Genomic DNA, 17,362 nt, shown 5'->3' on the forward strand with positions numbered 1-17,362 from the left:
CGCGCCCCACCGCATCGCAGCAATGCACCAGGCGACCGCGACAGCAGAGACTGCGACAGCGTGGCCCCTTCTGGACTGGGTGAGGGGCGCGGCCGCGGGGCCGGGTGGGGCGGGCAATAAACGCGCTGTCCAACCGTCCCCACCTCAGCGTGGTTTGTCCCCAAGGCGGGGCTCTGGCCTGGGCGGAGGGAGTAGCCCGGCCCTTGCAGGTTCGAGTCCAGCCCGAGCTAGAGTGGAGTGTAAATACAGGGTAGGGCGCAGACCCCTAGCTCCGACAAGTACCAGTCAGTAAAGGTAGGTAGGCAGCCCTGCCCCAGGCCGACCATCCGAGTGAGTCCCAATGCCGGGTTCTCGCATCCCAGGGCCTGATCTCGGCCCCCCGCCGGGGATAAGTTTCAGCCCTAGGGGAGCCCAACAGCGCCCGGGCTCTTCTACCACCCGGGCAGTGCTCCCCACCAGCCCACGTGGGGAGGACTCGGGGGTGCCCCGATGCAGAGCAGACCCTCCAGCCGGCAGGGTCTGCGCTGTCGGGGAAGCCCACGAGGCTGAGGGGCTGCGTGACTTGGGTGCAGAAGCTGCCATGTGGTTCGGTCACGCATTGCAGACTTGCAGGAGCATGGACGACGGGGGGTGGCCGGGACTCTGGGGCTCAGGCTTGCCGAGCTGGTCAGGACTGTTAGAAGTCCAAGCAAAGCCCGCAGTGGAACCTGCGGAGCCAAATCCGGACGGGAGGAGCCTGCCTTGGCGGCCCTGGGCCTGAGGTTCCTCCGCGCCCGGCGCGTACCTCGTGGGGTCCACCCGGCCCGCCGCCAGGTGGGCAGAGCCCGTGCACTGTCTGGCGTCCTCCTTGGCACGCAGCCCGTAGGCCCGGCACGGTGGACACCGGACACCCCGGCCCTTCCCGCACCTCAGGGGTGAGCACCGGGCCCCTGGTGTCCACCCCAGGAACAGTGGCACGAGCACTCACTACGGTGCACACCCCAGGAGTGTCGGGAGCAGCTCCTCACTGAGGTCTTGTGCCGCTGCTGTTCCAGCTGTGGGGACCCGGGGCGGGCGGGGCAGCCGCGCCTTGGCCCCTTGGACAGCACAGCACCTGCTGCGAGGAAAGGCAAGGGGAAGCCTGGCAATGCGAGGAAAGGCAAGGGGAAGCCTGGCAATGTGCGTGTGCTTCCTGGCCAGGCCCAGCTCCTGGCGCTGTCCTGGGCCCAGCCTATCCCTGGCCGCCCCTCACAGGGCGCTGACCACGGGGAGCTCGCATGTGGGCCCCAGCACCCTGCGGCGGGACCGGCTGCAGGGGGGTTTCCTGCCTCAGGGATGTGGTCAGGCCAGGCCAGCCCCCCTCATCTCCTGGACCTAGGCTGGGAAGGGCATGGGGTACTGGAGCCCTCAGCCCTTCATGGTTAGTAGCACGAGCTTGGTGGGTCTCCTCTAATCCCAGCCATGTGAAGATAGAGCGAGGCCTCTGATTGGCCAACGTTCTTGAGATCCTTCCAGAAAGCCAGGACAGCCCGAGCCCCAGGTTGGGGGCGGGGGGCAGGCCTCAGCTCTAAACCAGCACCACTGATCTCCCTCAGGACAAAACTGTGCATAAGAGGGGGGCACTTTCAGCCCCTACTGTGAGCATAGTCGCCTGTCACCTACCTCAAGCATCAGCAGTGCTGCCACTTGTCCCCTGCTGGTGACCCAAGTGCCAGGCCTGACCGTCAGCCACAGCCTTGTCTCCAGAATAAGCAGGTTACCATGCCATCCTCCCTGGATTAGTACTCTATGAGTCCAGCATACACAAGTGTCATTATTGCCCTCTGGTATTCCCTGGAAGCACCGGCCTGCACCTGCTGTCCCCAGTGTGGCAGTTATGGAGGGCTACATTCACAAAGCCACTGCCTTCAGGACCAGCCCTGCCTCCAGGACCAGCTGCCGGGAAGGGCAAGGGGCTGGGCTTCAGGTCCAACTAGGAAATGCTTCAGTCCCCTAGAGGATCCAAGACAGATGCGGTCCTGCCTCCATGCAGGCCCAGTGGAATGGGTCCTACCAGCTTTCTGTGCCCCTTCCTGGGCACTCATGGCCAGGCCTGCTTCCCGCCAGCAGGGGGCACCTGTGACTGCTCTAGCCAAATGCAGCCTGGTGAGGACCTGTTCCAAACCTGAGGTAAAGTATGTGTAGCTAAGAATGGAACCCATCCCTCAGCCCAGCAGCCTTGGAAGCAATGGTCCTGTGGGACCTGGGGGTGGCACAGGCCTCAGTGGCACCTGGGTCCTTGTAAGTTCCTGAGGCAGAGGACTTGTCCAGCTCACAACTGGACTCCAGAATTGGAAGACAGATGGGCACTGGGAGCTCAGGCCTATAGTCCCAGCTACCCAGGAGGCTGAGATCTGAGGATTGTGGCTCCATGCCAGCCCAGGCAGGAAAGTCCATGAGACTCTTATCTCCATTGAACCACCAGAAAAACAGAATTGGTGCTGTGGCCCAAGTGGTAGAGCACTTGCCTTGAGCTGAAGAGCTGAGGGACAGTGCCCAGGCCGAGTTCAAGCCCCACAACCAACAAAAAACAACAACAAAAAAACCCAAGAGCTGCAGTCAGGACCTCACACCGCCCCTCCCTGCAAGCTCTCGGGTGGTGGCACCTTTAAGAGTTGGGAACGTGTCTCAGAGGTAGTGCTGGCCTACCACTCATGAGGCCCTGGGTTCAATTCCTCAGCTCCACATATACAGAAAAAGCCAGAAATGGTGCTGTGGTTCAAGTGGTAGAGTGCTAGCCTTGAGCAAAAGAAGCTCAGGTACAGCACCCAGGCCCTGAGTTCAAGACCCAAGACTGGCAAAAAAAAAAAGAAAAGAAAAAGAGTTGTGCTTAGTGGAAGGCTGGGCTGTTGGGGGTGTGGCCTTCAGGCATTGCAGGCTCTGCCCCATCTTTGTTCACCAGAGGCTGAGCGGGCTTGCTGTGTCCTGTGATTCCGTCATGCCGACTGCCTTGCCACCGTGGGGCCAACCATGGGCTGAAACCGCCGCAGTGACACCACAGCCCTTTTTTTTTCAAAGTAATTATCTGTTAGAGAAACAGAAGACAGACACCCCTCCTCCACAAATTGTATGAAAATCTAACACCCCATCCCCAAGACTAATGGTTCCAAAGCCCCAGAAACCAGAATCTACCCAACAGCCTGAGCTGATCAATGAGCTGTTTGCCCTTCACCCATGAGGAAGGGGTCACCAAGCAGCTGGCCTCGCCCATGTGAGCCTCCAGTCCTGAGCTATATGCGCCCCCTTCCCCCCACCATGGCAAGCCTCAGCCCCAGAACTCCAGCCTGTCCCTGGAGACCCAGAGATCAGCTCTCCATCCCACTTAGTTCAGCTTTGTGTTAAGACATGGAGCCGGGGTGCCATTTTGCATTCAGACCTGAGCAGTGTCATCTGATTTAGGGTCACTTTTGAGGAGCTAAGCCAGCTTTTCCTTTCCTGTTAACTCCTGCCCCAAGAGGACCACGGGGCTGTTCAGATGCTCAGTGTTTATTCCCCCACCCTGGCCCCCAGCTCTGTGTGCTGAAGGGTCACTGCACATACATCCAGGTCCTGGGAGGGGAAAGGTCGCAGACTTCGGGTGCAATGACCAGGTTGCAGGGATCCGTGTGGGCCAGGGAAGAGCCAGAGACTGCCGTCCCCCTGGAGGTGTTCTGGTACTGCCGTGGTGTGTGTGTGTGCGCGCGTGTCTCCAAGCCTTCAGTTTTTCCACCAATACCGGTCGTCTTCCTCAAGGGAATACCAGTCATCCCTGATGGTCAATTGGGGTTTTTGCTGCTGTGTCTCCTCCAGCAGCTTTCTGACCGGAGGGGGGTACTGCTGCTTCCACAAGCTGTGGAGAGAGGAGCCGGTCAGGCTGAGATCTTGCTTTCATCAAGGACTGCGAATCTCAGTTCGAGCACTTCAAGAGAACGTTTTCCTCAAGCAACAAAGTCCCTGAGTGCAAAGGAATCCTGGAGCAGCCATGGAGAAACAGCATCTCTCTCCTCCCCCCCTCCCCCCCCCCCGCCAGTGACCAGGGAAGGCTGTATGCTACTTGGCCCTCTGAGCTCCTTCATGGACTTGAGGGGCGGAGGGCCACCCTCCCCACCCATAGTGTGGACTTGGGCCAGCAAAGGCCAGTTCCTGGAGTCCAGGGTGGGGTTCCGTGCCGCCCCTCTCGGTGCCTTGCTGACCCCTCATTGCCAAAGGCTGGGCCATGGACACACATGCTGTCTCCCCCATGGGGTGCTTTTCCAGCCAGCTTGTGCTATCATCTTTGTTTTTGTTTTTTGGTTAGTGTGGATCTTGATCTTTGGGCCTGGGCGCTGTCCCTCTGCTCTTCAGCTCAAGGCTAGCACTCTACCACTTGAGCCACAGCACCACTTCCAGTTTTCTGGTGGTTCATGGGAGATCAGAGTCTCACAGACTTTCCTGCCCAGTCTGGCTTTGAACCGCAATCCTCAGATCTCAGCCTCCTGAGTAGGTTTACTGGCGTGAGCCACTAGAGCCTGGCCACTATCATTTTATAACACACATCAAGATAACCACATCCAGCCCTGTATGGTGAAGCATGCCTGTCATCCCAGCACTCCGGAAGCTGAGGCAGGAGAACCATGTGTTCCAGACCACCCTGGACTGAATGGTGGGACCTGGTCTCCCACTGAGCCCCAGGTTCCAGCCTGCCTTCCTCTCCTGCCATCCTCATGTCTGCCCTCCATGAAGCGTGCCTGGCCTGGCCTGGTTCCACCACGGCCAAAAGCAAACCCTGGATTCATACCACGGCTCCAATACGACCCTCACAGGACAGCGAGGCCCCACAAGTTCCGGGCAGGGCCGCACCTCAGCCATTCCCTGGCCCACACCTTGGTCGCGCCCAAAGACCAGGTTTGCCTCCTGTAGCACCTCGGGGACTCACCCAATCACATGCAGGCCACAGGAGGGGTGTGCAAAGGCAGAGCAGAGTGTGGCCACCCCCGAGGGGCTGAAGTCATTGCGCAGCAGGTTCAGGCTAGTCAGGTATCGGTTGCAGGACAAGGTGGACGACAGCACAGCACAGCACTCCGAGGTCAGACCACACGCCTCCAACCTGCAGCACAGCAGCCGAACCCCAGAGCCCAGGCTCACCTCCATCCCAGGGCTGGCACACAATGCTCAGTCGTGCAGCCAGGGACACTGCCCGCAGGGCAGCCTCCTCCATCTCCTCCACCTCCATCTCCTCCCTCTGGATTCCCACCTCCTTCACCCATGGGCCTGACCATTTGAATGTTTACTGCAAACGCTGTCACAGCACCCATGACTGGAACCTGGCCCCATTCCTGGTGTACTCACTTCCCCTGGTTCCACACTGTTGTGCATGTACAAGTGCCACCCCCACACAGCCCATTCAGCTCTGCTGGTGTGGGTGCTGGGAGTCTCCGCCGTCCTTGGTTTCCTGACTGTCCCTCATGCTGGGTGGTTTTGGTCACCACACCCCACCATGTCCCCCACTGTGGGCTTCCACCTGGCTACACGCCGGGCACACAGGGCACTGGAGCAGTCCGCCCTGACCTGCCCCTCCTGCTTCCCGCCCTTCCTTTGGCCTCTCGAGAAGCGCAGAGGCCTCCCTGCTCCATTGCCGCTCTAGTCTGAGAGTTGGAGCAGATCCCCCAGCTGCCTCCCAGGAGCCCTCCTGCCTCAGGGTGCAGTGGGGCCCCAGGACGTCACCCGAGTCTCCGCAGGGAGCCGTACTCTGGCTTCAGCCCCTTGCACAGCTTGGCCACCCCGAGGTCCCCCAGGGCATTGGCGGCGAGGTCCAGGCTCTGCAACTGCTGGCTTTGGGCCAGCACGCAGGCCAGGTGCAGGCCGGAGGCCTGGGTGAGGCTGCAGCTTGCCAGCCTGCAAGACACATGTCCATATCCTCGTTTGGGTGGGGGGGGGAAGGGACTCGGATGACAAAAGGTTCCCGACAGGGGGAGTGGGGCAGGTGGGTGGCTGTACTCACTCCAGGTCCTGGATGCCACAGACTGGCACTTGAAGGGCCTCACACAGCAGCCGTAGCCCGCCGTCCCCCAGGGGGTTTGCACACAGGCTCAGGTGCGTCAGGCTGGAGTTGCTCATCAGCGCCAACATCAGGAGCCCGCAGCTGGTCACGTCCAGGTGACAGCGGTTCAGTCTGGAGGGGCGACGTGGGAGGCATCACACACGCACGACCTGCTGTGTGTCTCCCCTGCGGGCACCACACCCCAGTCCACTGCAGTGCAGGGAGGGGGTTCGTGTCCCACCGCTGCCATCTCCATGTGACCCCAGAGCTCCACTCAAAGCCTGAACCTACTGTCATAGGGTTCTGAGCTCAGAGTCCAACCTGACCCCAGGGGTGAGAGCTGGGGTGGACTGGGGACTCCAGGACAGACTCCATTTCCTCCATATCACAGTGTTAACTTTTTTTGGGGTGGCAGGCCTGGGGTTTGAACCCAAAGCTTTTACATTTGTGAGACAAGCAGGTTCTCGCAGCCATAGCCACGCCCCACCCCACACCCCCAGTCCCTGCTGCCTTGTTTTCCAGGTAGGGTCTTGTGCTTTTGCCCAGGGCAGACCTGGCACGGAAGCCCATGCCCATGTCTCTGGAGTGGTTGGGACAGCAGGTACCCAACGCCTTGCTCGGATTCATTCTTTGCCATGGGGTCTCAGGCTGTCTCAAACATTGATCTCCTGTTCCCTGCCTTCTGCGTAACAGGCTATAAACACGAGCCTCTGCACCCCCCTGCCACACTTCCAACCTCAGCATCACAGACAGCAGTCACTGCCCTGTTCCCCTCCTCCTCTCCCTCTCAGGACCTTTGCACTTACATCAGGGTCCTGAGTAGCCAGCCAGGGGAGCCCAGGGAAACTTACTCCACACCCACAGAGCCCATCTGCTCTGGGACGTGTGGACTGGGACCCCGACGTCAGTGGGGCACCACTCTGTCCCCAGTCACAATGCATGGTGGCACGCATGCATGAAGATTCCAGTCCCCGCTTCTCCCTGAAACTACCAACCCTCCATCCCCAGCCCCCGGGTGCCGTGTTCCAGGCAGTCACCACATGCCTGGCTAAGATGCCACCTGGACACACTCCACAGGGGTACCGTTATGGGCAGATCCACTGGTCACGGGGAACCAGGACCAGTCCCACAAGAACCTGAGCAGCTCAAGGCTCTGGATCCAAGCTCTGGGGCTGCTGCGATCACTACTACTACTAAGCGAATACAAGTGAGCTGGAAAACGGCCAAGCATGCAGGAGGAGAGTCACAGGCAAAAGTGAGCAGCAGAACTTTCTGTGCCAAGAACTCAAGCACCTGGGCTAGATGTGGGGACCCCCTATGGTTACAGGGGACCCCCGCATGTCTCAAGTCCCGAGCCCCGCCCCCCGTCCCCCACCACTCTGCTTCCCATGGGAAACTCACACAAGCCGCTGGAGCGTGCTGCCAGGCAGCCGCAGCGGGCGGCACAGGGGGTGCAGCCCGTCAGTGCCCAGCGCGTTGTCCGCCAGGCACAGGTGCGTCAGGCTGCAGTTGCTCATGAGCGCCAAGGCCAGCAGCCGGCAGGCGGCGTCTGTAAGGCCACAGCTGGCCAGTCTGTGGGAAAGAGCCCTCAGGGGGAGAGGGGTGCTCGAGTTGGCCCTCTCTGTACCCCCTCTCCAGGCCCAAGTGGGGGACAGACTGGCTCGTAGCGGGAGCTTCTGTGTGCCCTGAGCTTGCGGTACTGAGCTGCACCTCCCCAGCCCCCTATGACAAAGTCCTGGCTGGGCAGGACTCGGGGACAGGAGGCCGCTGGCTGCTGCTAGGATCCAAACCCTCGGCCATTAAGAGGCCACAGGTGCTAAACAGCACCTAAGCCACCTGTCCCCTGTCCCCGGCTCCCTCACTTGGTTAGATCAGAGCTACTGCCCACCCCCCCCCCCCCCCATGTGTGCCTCGAGCACACAGCACGGCCAGGTGGCTCAGGAGCACGCATGGACTGGCTTTCCCAGCCACGGGGACAACTCGGGCAAGGCAGCCCCGTGAGCCTCCCACCCTTCCCTTCACCCCTAGAAGCGAGGCTGCCGGGTGGTCTTCCCTACGCTCCGCTCCAGCGTGCCCTGGTCCCCATGCTGCCTCAGCTCCGAATACATGCTGCTGCCTTGCCAGCCTGGGGCTGCGGCTTTGGGGGTCCTCAGAGCCCCCTCCACTCCCCCGGGCATCCCTCAGCCCTACTGCCCCACGCCGGAGGGCTCCTTCCCCCCCCCCCCGCCCCAGGTCCTGGAGCGGAATGGCAGGGACTCACATCAACCTCCTCAGGGAGCACTGCGGGCTCCTCAAGGCGTCACAGATGGGCTGCAGGGTCTGTGCCGCCAGCTTGTTTCTTGCCAGGCTGAGTGAGGTCAGGCTGGTGAGGGCCTGGGACAGGGTGCGGGCTCCCGCGAAACTCAGCGCACAGGAATCCAGCCTGCAAAGACAGCACCACCATGCAGAGCATCTTCCCACCCCGCAGAGAACTCCCACACTGCACTGCACTGCACGCTTGCCAACCCCCCATAAAGAGCGCTCACCATGCAGCGCATCCTCCCTGCAAACAGCTCCACAATGCAGTGCGTTCTCATTCCCCATGGAACAGTTCCCACAATGCAATGCATACTCCCTACACACAGCTCCCACAATGCAGTGCATGCTCATTCCCCCATAGAGATGTCTCCCACAATGCAGTGCATCCTTTCTGCAAACAGCTCCCACAATGCAGTGCGCTCTCATTTCCCCCACAGAGAGTTCCCACAATGCAGTGCGTTCTCTTTCCCATAGCGATGGCTCCCACAATGCAGTGTGCTGTCCCAGCCCATAGCCATGGGCCCCACAGGTTCTTGCTCAAACGCCCCCAACTCTGGCCTCTGCTCATTCCAGTTCTTCCAGGTGGGGTGGACTGGCTGTGTGCACACCTCTCCACTCCACTCCCCCTCTGTCTGGGATCATCTAGGCCCTGTGCAAGCTCCCTGACCCTGGGAGAGCTGAGCCCACACTGCCCAGCTACCTCTCCGAGTCCTCCCTGCCTCCTTTCACAGCTTTGTGACAGCATTTGCACACTGGGAGTTGTAGTGCATGCCTATAATCCCAGCTACTTGGAAAGATCAGTTTAATGCCAGCCAAGACATAAAATTAGCAAGACCCCATTCTGAACAAACAACCCCAGCATGGTAGCACATGCCTGTGATCCTAGCTACATGGGAAGTGGTAGCTGTGGATCGAGGTCTAGGGTGGCACAAGCAAAAGACAGCAAGATCTTACCTGAAATGAAAGCAAAAAGTGGCTGAAGTGGTGGAGCACCTGCCTCGTGGGCGTGAGGCCCGGAGTTCAATCCTCAGGACCCTCCCCAAAGTAAACATCAATGTGACACATGGAGATGGGACCGTAGACTCACCGCAGAGAAGTCAGTGAGCAGCGGGGGTGCTTCAGGGCCTCGCGGGCAGACTCCAGGTCCCGGTCGCACAGTGCGGTGCTGGCCAGATCCACCTGCCGCCAGTGCCGCTGGGTGGCAAGGACCGGCCACAGGTGCCGCAGGCCGGAGACCTCGGCATCCTTCAGTCTGCAGAGAGAAGTGGTAATGCAGGCGCCAGGTGTGGCTGGACCCCACCCTTCCCACTCACCGTTCTCCAAGCTCTAATTTTCTTTTCTTTTTTTGGGGGGGGGGGACTGAACTCTAGGGCAGGGCTCTGTCCTTCAGCTCTTCAGCTCAAGGCTCGTGCCCTACCGCTTGAGCCACAAGCACTACTTCTGGCTTTTTTTCTGCTTATGTAGTGCTGAGGACTTGAACTCAGGGCCTCTTGCATACAAGGCAAGCACTCTACCACTGAGCCAACTTCCCAGCCCCCAAGCTCTAATTTTCTATCCAATTAGTGGTCTGGATTTTTTTGGTGGTACTTGGTAGAATGTCTGCCTGACAAGGGTGACACCTGAGCCCCGTCCTAAACCCTAGTTCACATTGGGTCAGTGTATTAGGATCTCATGCTCTGTCTCACGCTGTGGCCTAGATCACCATCCTGTCTACACCTCCCTAGTGGCTGGGACCCCAGGCATCCACCACCGCACCCAACCATCACTTGAGATGTAATCTTATGCGCCTGTTGCCCTGGCTAGACTCAAAACCATGATCCTCATGATCCCTGCCTCTGAAGTAGCTGGGATGACAGGCATGAGCTACCACACCAAGCCTGTGTTAATAGCAGCAAATGTTTGGTTTCAGAGGACCACCGTGACCTCTGCCCTCCTGTGGCTGTGAGTAGATGGACACAGGAGAGGGCAGGCATGGGTCGAGGGACTTGTTGACCCCTCATGTCCTGCAGCTCTGAAGAGAGGTGTTGCTGTTAGGAACAGCAAAGATGTGCTGGGTGCTGTTGGCTCACGCCTGTCATCCTAGCTACTCAGGATGCTGAGATCTGAGGATCGAGGTTCAAAGCCAGCCTAGGCAGGAAAGTCCGTGAGACTCTTATCTTCAATAAACCAGCAAACTGAAGTGGTGCTGTGACTCAAGTGGTAGAGCACTTGCCTTGAGCTGAGGAGCTGAGGGACAGTGCCCAGGCCCAGAGTTCAAGCCCCATAACTGATGAAAAATAAAACAACAACCAAAAAGAACCCAGCAAAGACGTGAGGGGTGGGAAATTTCAGAGTGGCAGAGCCAGCCATGGGAGAAGGAGAGGAGGTGAATGGGCTTGAGGGGGAGGCATTTGAGCCAACAGAAAGAACTGGAGATCAGCCAGGCAGGGAGCTGGATGCAGTGGCTCATATCTGGCACCCTAGCTACTCAAGAGGTAGCGATAGAACAACAATTCCAGGCCAGCCCAGCCAAATGTGAGTGAGACCCCCTCTGCCATCTCCCCCCAGGAAGTTTAACTAGCAAAATTCAGGACAGGTCTGTGGAGCAGAGCAGTATGGAGCTCTACTAGAGAAATAGTTGAAGAGGGCTGGGAGTGTGGTTCACCTGTGTAGCAAGTGGGAGGCCCTGAGTTCAAGTCCCAGTGCTGCAGGGGTGGAGGGGGAAAGTGGGCTGTTTCCTCAGATGTGCATGGACGGGGGGGTGTCCCTGGGGCAGGACCCCCACAGCGCCTGCTCCCCACAGTAAGAGCCTCCTGCCTGGACAGGGCAGGGCAAACTCACATCAGCCCCTCCAGGCTGCAGGCCGGGCGCCTCAGCTGTACACACAGCATCTTCGTGGCCCACTCGCTCAGGACACTGCTGCCCAGGTGGAGCTGGAGCAGGCTGTGGTGGGTGCTGAGCATAGAGCAGAAGTTCTCCCACTGTGCCCTCAGGTTGGCCATGGTCCCCGGCCCGCTATGGAAAGAGGAATGGATGAGGTTGCCACCAGCAGCTGCCATGGCCACCACCTCCTGCCCTCTGTCCAGCCTGGCGAGGCACAGCATGCACAGGGGAATGGCCAGGACTCCCAGATGTGCAGAAAACGGAGCTAACATGAGCTACCCCAGACCAAGGGCCCTGGGTCTTAGGGAGGCTGAGATTGGAGGATCACAGGTTGAGGCCAGCCTTTCACGGTGGCATGGGCTACTCCAGAGATGGACCCCGAGCAGGGGTCACCCGGGAACGCAGCCCTGACACTCCCAGAAATCACTGCCGAATGTTGTCAGGGGGCCCCCAACTCCAGCAGAGGCCCGGAGTACACAGCGGGTGGCGCCAGTACTTACCAGGGGCTGGCCAGGCTAGGCTCCGGCAGCTCATCTGGCAAGAAGAGATGTCGGATGTTGATGTGGAGGCTGCGCAGCTCCGGGCAGGACTGGAGGCAGAAGGTGGACACCAGCAAGTCTGCCCCACGGCCAATTGAGAGCTGCACATGCTGGACACCGCTCAGTGCCCTGCGCACAAACGCCGCGTCCTGCGTCTCGAACAGGAGGTGGAAGGCGTCCAGGGCGTTGGCCGGGGCAGCGCCAAGCCCCGAGATCCAGCGCCGCAGCAGCGGCTGCAGTGCCGGGCTGACTGGGCTGCCCAGCTGGGCCTCCAAGACACTGGCCACGCCTGGGCTCAGGAAGCCGAACAGGAAGCGCCTCACCCAGGGCAGGAGCGAGGCCAGGCCAGGCTGCGGGGCCAGCTTGGGCCTGAGTCGGCCATGGGGACCCTGGCCCTGAGGCCCCAGTGCCTCTACTGTGTAGAACAGGGCAGCGAAGAAGGCGTGGAAGCTGGAGTGGAGGAATGCATAGCCTCCCTCCTGCTTGGAGAGGAGGCCAGAGTGCACCAGGGCCTCTGCCTCAGCCTCCAGCAGCCCATGGGCCTGCAGCTGCTGGCCAGGGAACAGGCTCCTCTCGCCCCACAGGCCATGGACGGCCAGGCTGCACAGGGCCCGCAGGGTGGCCAGCTTCCCCGGGGCCAGTTGGTGGAGCAGGAAGGCAGCGTAGCGGCCAGTGAGAGTCTGGTCAGCCGGCTCGGTCCCACTCTCCATGGATAGCCCCCCAACCACCAGGTATCGGGGTGACACCACCACGCACTTGAGCTGCCGGACGCCCGCGTTGGTGGTGGTGAGGAGGAGCGAGCACTCAGGGAGCAGCACCCTCCGCAGCAGGCTGTGCACCAGGGCAGGTGCGGGGCGCCGCTCCCCGCCGTCCACGCAGAGCACTGCACGCTCCTCACACCAGCCCTCACCCAGCTCCTCCAGCCTGTCCATCACGAACAGCAGCCGCTGTGGCTGGGACAGGATCTTGGCCACAGGGACCTGGTAGTCTGGCCAGGCCCGGGCTATCAGGTCCCCCAGGCTCTGCTCCCCCAGCCTCCGCAGCTCCCCAGCTGAGAGGAGGAAGACATAGGAGAACAGGTTGTGGAAGAGCGTGCCCTGTGCCCAGCAGTTCAGGACTCTGAGGGACAGGTCCCACCTCGTGGGGCCTGACGGGGTGTGCAGAACCACCGTGCCAGGCCGGAAGCCCTGCAAGTCGGGGTCAAAGGCTCCGGCCAGCGCCTGCACGTCCAGGCCTCCCATGGGGTCAGCTTCAGCACGTCCCGCCAGCTCCTGGGAGAATCTGGTCAGCACATGGTCTTTGTAGCCTGAGTTCCCATCTCCATGGCATGAGGTCAGATGGAAGAGAGCGGAAGGAAAGCAGGAACTGAGTTTGAGGAAAGTCTTGGGTTTAAGTTAATGCCCCTAGGGCACTGATTATATATTATAACCATAAAACATGTACTATATAATTATATATAACTTAGAATGATCATATAAATAACATAATTATATAGATATAATTATATGTATCATTTCTATTGTATGATATATAATTAAGTATATGATTATAATTGAAAACCTAACTACAGATTCTGAGCAGCACTGTACACACCAACCCCAGCGGGAAACACCCAGACCCAGCAACTGACGAGTGGACAGAAAAGGCACTGTGACTGTGTGATGGAATACTATGCAGCGAAGATAAATGAAGTGCCGACCCACACTGCCGCGCAGACCAACTCTGACAGCGAACTGTTTAGTCACTACCAGCCACACCATGGTCCTTGATAAAGCATGAGCTTTATCAAAAGGGTCAGAACAGGAGAGAACCCACGCAGCCATGGGACTCCCACAGTGAAACCCAGCATACTGTTTATGTATGGCTATTACAGATCAAATTTTAGCCAGGCCCCAGTGGCTCATGCCCATCATCCTAGCTACTCAGCAGCCTGAGATCTGAGGATTGTGGTTCAAAGCCAGCTCAGGCAGGAAAATCCATGAAACTCTTATCTCCAATGAACCACTAGAAAACTGGAAGTGGCACAGTGGCTCAGAGTGGTAGAGTGCTAGCCTGGAGCACAAAAGCTCAGGGACAGCACCCAGGTCTAGAGTTCAAGCCCCACAACTGACAAACATAAATAAATAAAAATTTCACAAAATGTAGCTGAGCTGGGCGCTGGTGACTCACACCTGTCATCCTAGCTACTGAGGAGGCTGAGATCTGAGGATTGCTGTTCAAAGCCAGCCTGGGCAGGAAAGTCCATGAGACTCTTATCTCCAATAAACCACCAGAAAACTGGAAGTGGCGCTGTGGCTCAAGTGGTAGAGTGCTCACCTTGAGCTGAAGAGCACAAGGACAGTGCCCAGGCCCTGAGTTCAAGCCCCATGACCGACAAAAAAAAATGTAGCTGAGTGCTGGTGGCTTGTGCCTATAATCCTAGCTTCTCAGGAGCCTGAGATCTGAGATCTTGGTTTGAGGACAGCCTGAGCAGGACCACAAAGCGCCAGAAGTGGTGCAGTGGCTCAAGTGGTAGAGCTCAAGAAAGGGTCAGACACAGCATCAGGGCCCCAAGTCCAAGCCCCAGGACGGACACACACAAAATGAATGAATCAAAATGGCCAAGTGCAAACTTCTGCAGAACATGTGTTCTCTGAAGGAACAAAGCCTCAAGCAGCTTTTCCCAAGATCTCCATGGTGGGCTCCCACGGTCCCTACCACCCAGTTCTGAAGGCTGAGACATCAGTGCCATTTCTTCAGTTTAGTTCACGTAGAGCCCTGGACTAGAAAACAGAGCCCAGAGGCATGCTGCCCTTGCCACACATCCCACTGGGTTTTACTCAGAAAAGAACGTAAGTCTCTCAGCTCAGGCACAAAACCCCAAGACATTCCATCTCTCATTCACCAGCCAGAAGCTGCCCTGGAAGCATGGCTCAAGTGTTCCAAGCAACAGCCAGGAGGGAAGAAAAGAAAAATCTCCAAGGAATTTTTCTTTTTTTGGCCATGGGTGGTCTGGCCTGGGCGCTGTCCCTGCACTCTTCAGCTCAAGGCGAGTGCTCTACTGCTTGAGCCACAGTGCCACTTCTGGTTTTCTAGTGGTTTATTGGAGATAAAAGTCTCACAGGGGCTGGGAAGGTGACTCAGTGGTAGAGTGCTTGCCTTGCATGCATGAGGCCCTGGGTTCGATTCTTCAGCACCACATAAGCAAAAAGAAAAAAAAGCCTGGAGTGGCGCTGTGGCTCAAGTGGTAGAGTGTTACCCTGGAGCTGAAGAGCTGAGGGACAGCGTCCAGGCCCAGAGTTCAGGGCCCACGACCAGACCCCACACACACAAAAAAAAGTCTCACGGACTTTCCTGCCCAGACTGGCTTTGAACCGTGACCCTCAGATCTCAGCCTCCTGAGTAGCTAGGATGACAGGCATGAGCCACAAGCACCCAGCTCTTCAAGGAATTTTGAACGAAGCACTGGATTACCCTGGGATAGATGTTCTGAGGTCAGCTGAGCTGGTGCTGGGCCCCAGACATCCTGGAGGCTCTGGCTTCTGACCGGAGAGACCCCGGGACTCGTGGCCCCATGCTCCATGCCCAGGGACCAATCTTTCAGGGATTGGGGCCGGCAGACCCCCCCACATACCACCTGAACCCCACGCTCTTCCCAGCCCCAAGTGGGCAGCATGGGGGTCCTTAGCCCTCACCTTGTTCTTCATGTCCTGACAGGGTGTCCTCAGCGCCAGAAGTGTCTGTGGAGGGGAGAAGAGGAAACTCCAATGTTCAGGACTCAAGTCAGATATGCCAGCTGCCTCAGGATCTCCTTCACACAGGGAGATCAGTGCCTCGCCCCGGTGTCCAGGAACAAGGTACTGAGTTGACTCATTTACCAGCAGCCCCAAATGCAAGGGAAAGAAAGCAGACTCTAGGTAGTCTCGAGGTACCCAGAGCTGCCAGCCTGGGAGACTCCACACTGTCGCTGGGGACCGATCTAACCATCATGCACTCCATTGAGGGACATCCCCGCCAGAGTCTCTGCTCGCCTCTCTTCCTCCCCTCCACCAGAACCTGAGAGTTTCATCCTAAAATTCAACCACAAATGCCAGACACAGAAACCTGGCACACGGGTCTGAGCACCACACCTCCCGATTTCCCAGCTTACCGTACACAAGCTGGGCTGGGCCTGCACACCCCTGCAGCCCCAGCTCTGCTGGAAGGGAAGTGAGAGCACAGAGGACCAGGCTGAATAACAAAAAGTGAGACCCCTAGCCGGGTGCCGGTGACTCATGCCTCCAGCTACTGAGGAGGCTGAGATCTGAGGATCACAGTTCAAGGCCAGATCAGGCAGGAAAGGTTATGAGATTCTCTTTTTGTTTTTTTTTTTGGTCCGGTCGTGGGCCTGAACTCTGGGCCTGGGCGCTGTCCATCAGCTCTTCAGCTCCAGGCTAGCGCTCTACCACTTGAGCCACAGCGCCACTTCCGGCTTTTTTTTCTGTTTATGTGGTGCCGAGGAATCGAACCCAAGGCCTCATGCATGCAAGGCAAGCACTCTACCACTGAGCCACCTTCCCAGCCCCAGGCCATGAGATTCTTATCTCCAGTGAACCACCAGAAAACTGGAGCTGTGGATCAAAGTGGTAGAGTGCTCGCCTTGAACAAAAAAGCTCAGGGACAATGCCCAGGCCTTGAGTTCAAGCCCCAGGTCCAACAAAAAAAAAAGGAAAAAGAAAGGAAGAAAAAAAAAGTCAAGAGGCCAGACTCCACATGGAACTACTGGCCAGGCATCTGAACACATCCATCTTTAACCCCCTCCCTCCCAGCACACACCTGATGTCTCTTTCTCCTCTGGTCCTTGTTCAGTATTTACTTTTCTGGAATCTTCTACTTGAAGCCGTGAATATCCTGCGGCCGAGAGAACAAAGCGGGAGCCATCACCAAGAGGTGGAGAGTCATACTGGGGAGATGGAGTGTGGCATGGAAGGGCACCCCCTCCCTGTGGGACCCCAGGCTGCCGCCCCCCCCCAGTCTTCCCACCCCCTCCCCACCACTGGACGCACCCTGCACCTCGCGTCTCATCTCCTGCTGCACCATGAGCGCCAGCGCCGGCAGCCCCATGTCCTCCAGGATGCGGCCGGTGATGCCCCAGACCACGGGTGCCACGCAGGACTCGTGCAAGAGGAGGACCAGCTGGGAGCGGCTGGCCCGCTGCAGCTCCCCCGGCGGCAGTGCACAGTGGGTCAGCTCCTGGTACCTCTCCCCCAGCATCGCCTTGAACACCTGGAACTCCTCCTTGTCCAGCTCCCACAGCAGCAGGTACAGCCGGAAGCCCGAGAGCACGGGCAGCCTGCCAGCCTCCATGCCCACGCCGTGCCCAAGGGGGCCCTGTGGGAAGCACAGGACTCAGCAGGGCGCCCAGAAAGCAAGTGAGGTGCTCTCAGTCATGGAGGTCAGGCCCGAAGACCCAACCGGAACACCGTTTTCCAATCAGCACCCGACACAGAACACGACCCAGTACCCTGGTGTCAGAGTGTGCCAGGCACAGCCTAGCCAGTTTCCCGATCATCCCAGTCCACATTCCCAGCAGTTCCTGGGTTTGAACCCACCATCCCGCCATGCCTCTGTTCCACTGTGGCCTGGCTTGTTTTGAGATTAGGTCTGGCTTTCCGCCTGGGCTCTGGAC

The 17,362-nt window shown here is 58.7% G+C and overlaps 2 protein-coding genes across 2 annotated transcripts in view; one reads left to right on the forward strand and one right to left on the reverse strand.

Moving 5' to 3' along the window:
* The window catches only part of Znf787 (zinc finger protein 787), a 5,173-nt gene extending 4,781 nt beyond the window's left edge, over positions 1 to 392 (forward strand). Inside the window, exon 4 of the mRNA XM_013034515.1 lies at positions 363 to 392. Within this exon, the coding sequence (XP_012889969.1) occupies positions 363 to 392 (30 nt within the window). The remainder of the gene's footprint in view (positions 1 to 362) is intronic.
* A 3,318-nt stretch (positions 393 to 3,710) lies between these two features.
* Nlrp5 (NLR family, pyrin domain containing 5) lies at positions 3,711 to 17,040 on the reverse strand. The gene is made up of 11 exons (XM_013034516.1): positions 16,740 to 17,040; positions 16,510 to 16,584; positions 11,677 to 13,021; positions 11,135 to 11,308; positions 9,402 to 9,566; positions 8,277 to 8,438; positions 7,418 to 7,588; positions 5,978 to 6,148; positions 5,701 to 5,871; positions 4,913 to 5,083; positions 3,711 to 3,847 (listed from the first exon to the last, which is right to left on the reverse strand). Exons 1-11 carry the CDS (start codon positions 17,038 to 17,040, stop codon positions 3,715 to 3,717), a joined length of 3,039 nt encoding a protein of 1,012 aa, XP_012889970.1. The 3' UTR covers positions 3,711 to 3,714.
* Between the last annotated feature and the right edge of the window lie 322 nt (positions 17,041 to 17,362).

This window comes from Dipodomys ordii, unplaced genomic scaffold (genome assembly GCF_000151885.1).
Source record: "Dipodomys ordii isolate 6190 unplaced genomic scaffold, Dord_2.0 Scaffold191, whole genome shotgun sequence".
Classification (NCBI taxonomy): domain Eukaryota; kingdom Metazoa; phylum Chordata; class Mammalia; order Rodentia; family Heteromyidae; genus Dipodomys; species Dipodomys ordii.

What these genes read in the sequence shown, in the direction of transcription:
- Nlrp5 (XM_013034516.1), bottom strand. Translation starts at nt 17,040, where the DNA reads ATGGAGGCTGGCAGGCTGCCCGTGCTCTCGGGCTTCCGGCTGTACCTG. An exon ending in CCTAGCCTGGCCAGCCCCTG is followed by an intron (nt 11,309 to 11,676) that starts GTAAGTACTGGC and finishes CTCTTTCCATAG; the next exon opens with CGGGCCGGGGACCATGGCCA. An exon ending in TGCAGCCTGGAGGGGCTGAT is followed by an intron (nt 9,567 to 11,134) that starts GTGAGTTTGCCC and finishes TTCTCTCTGCAG; the next exon opens with ACTGAAGGATGCCGAGGTCT.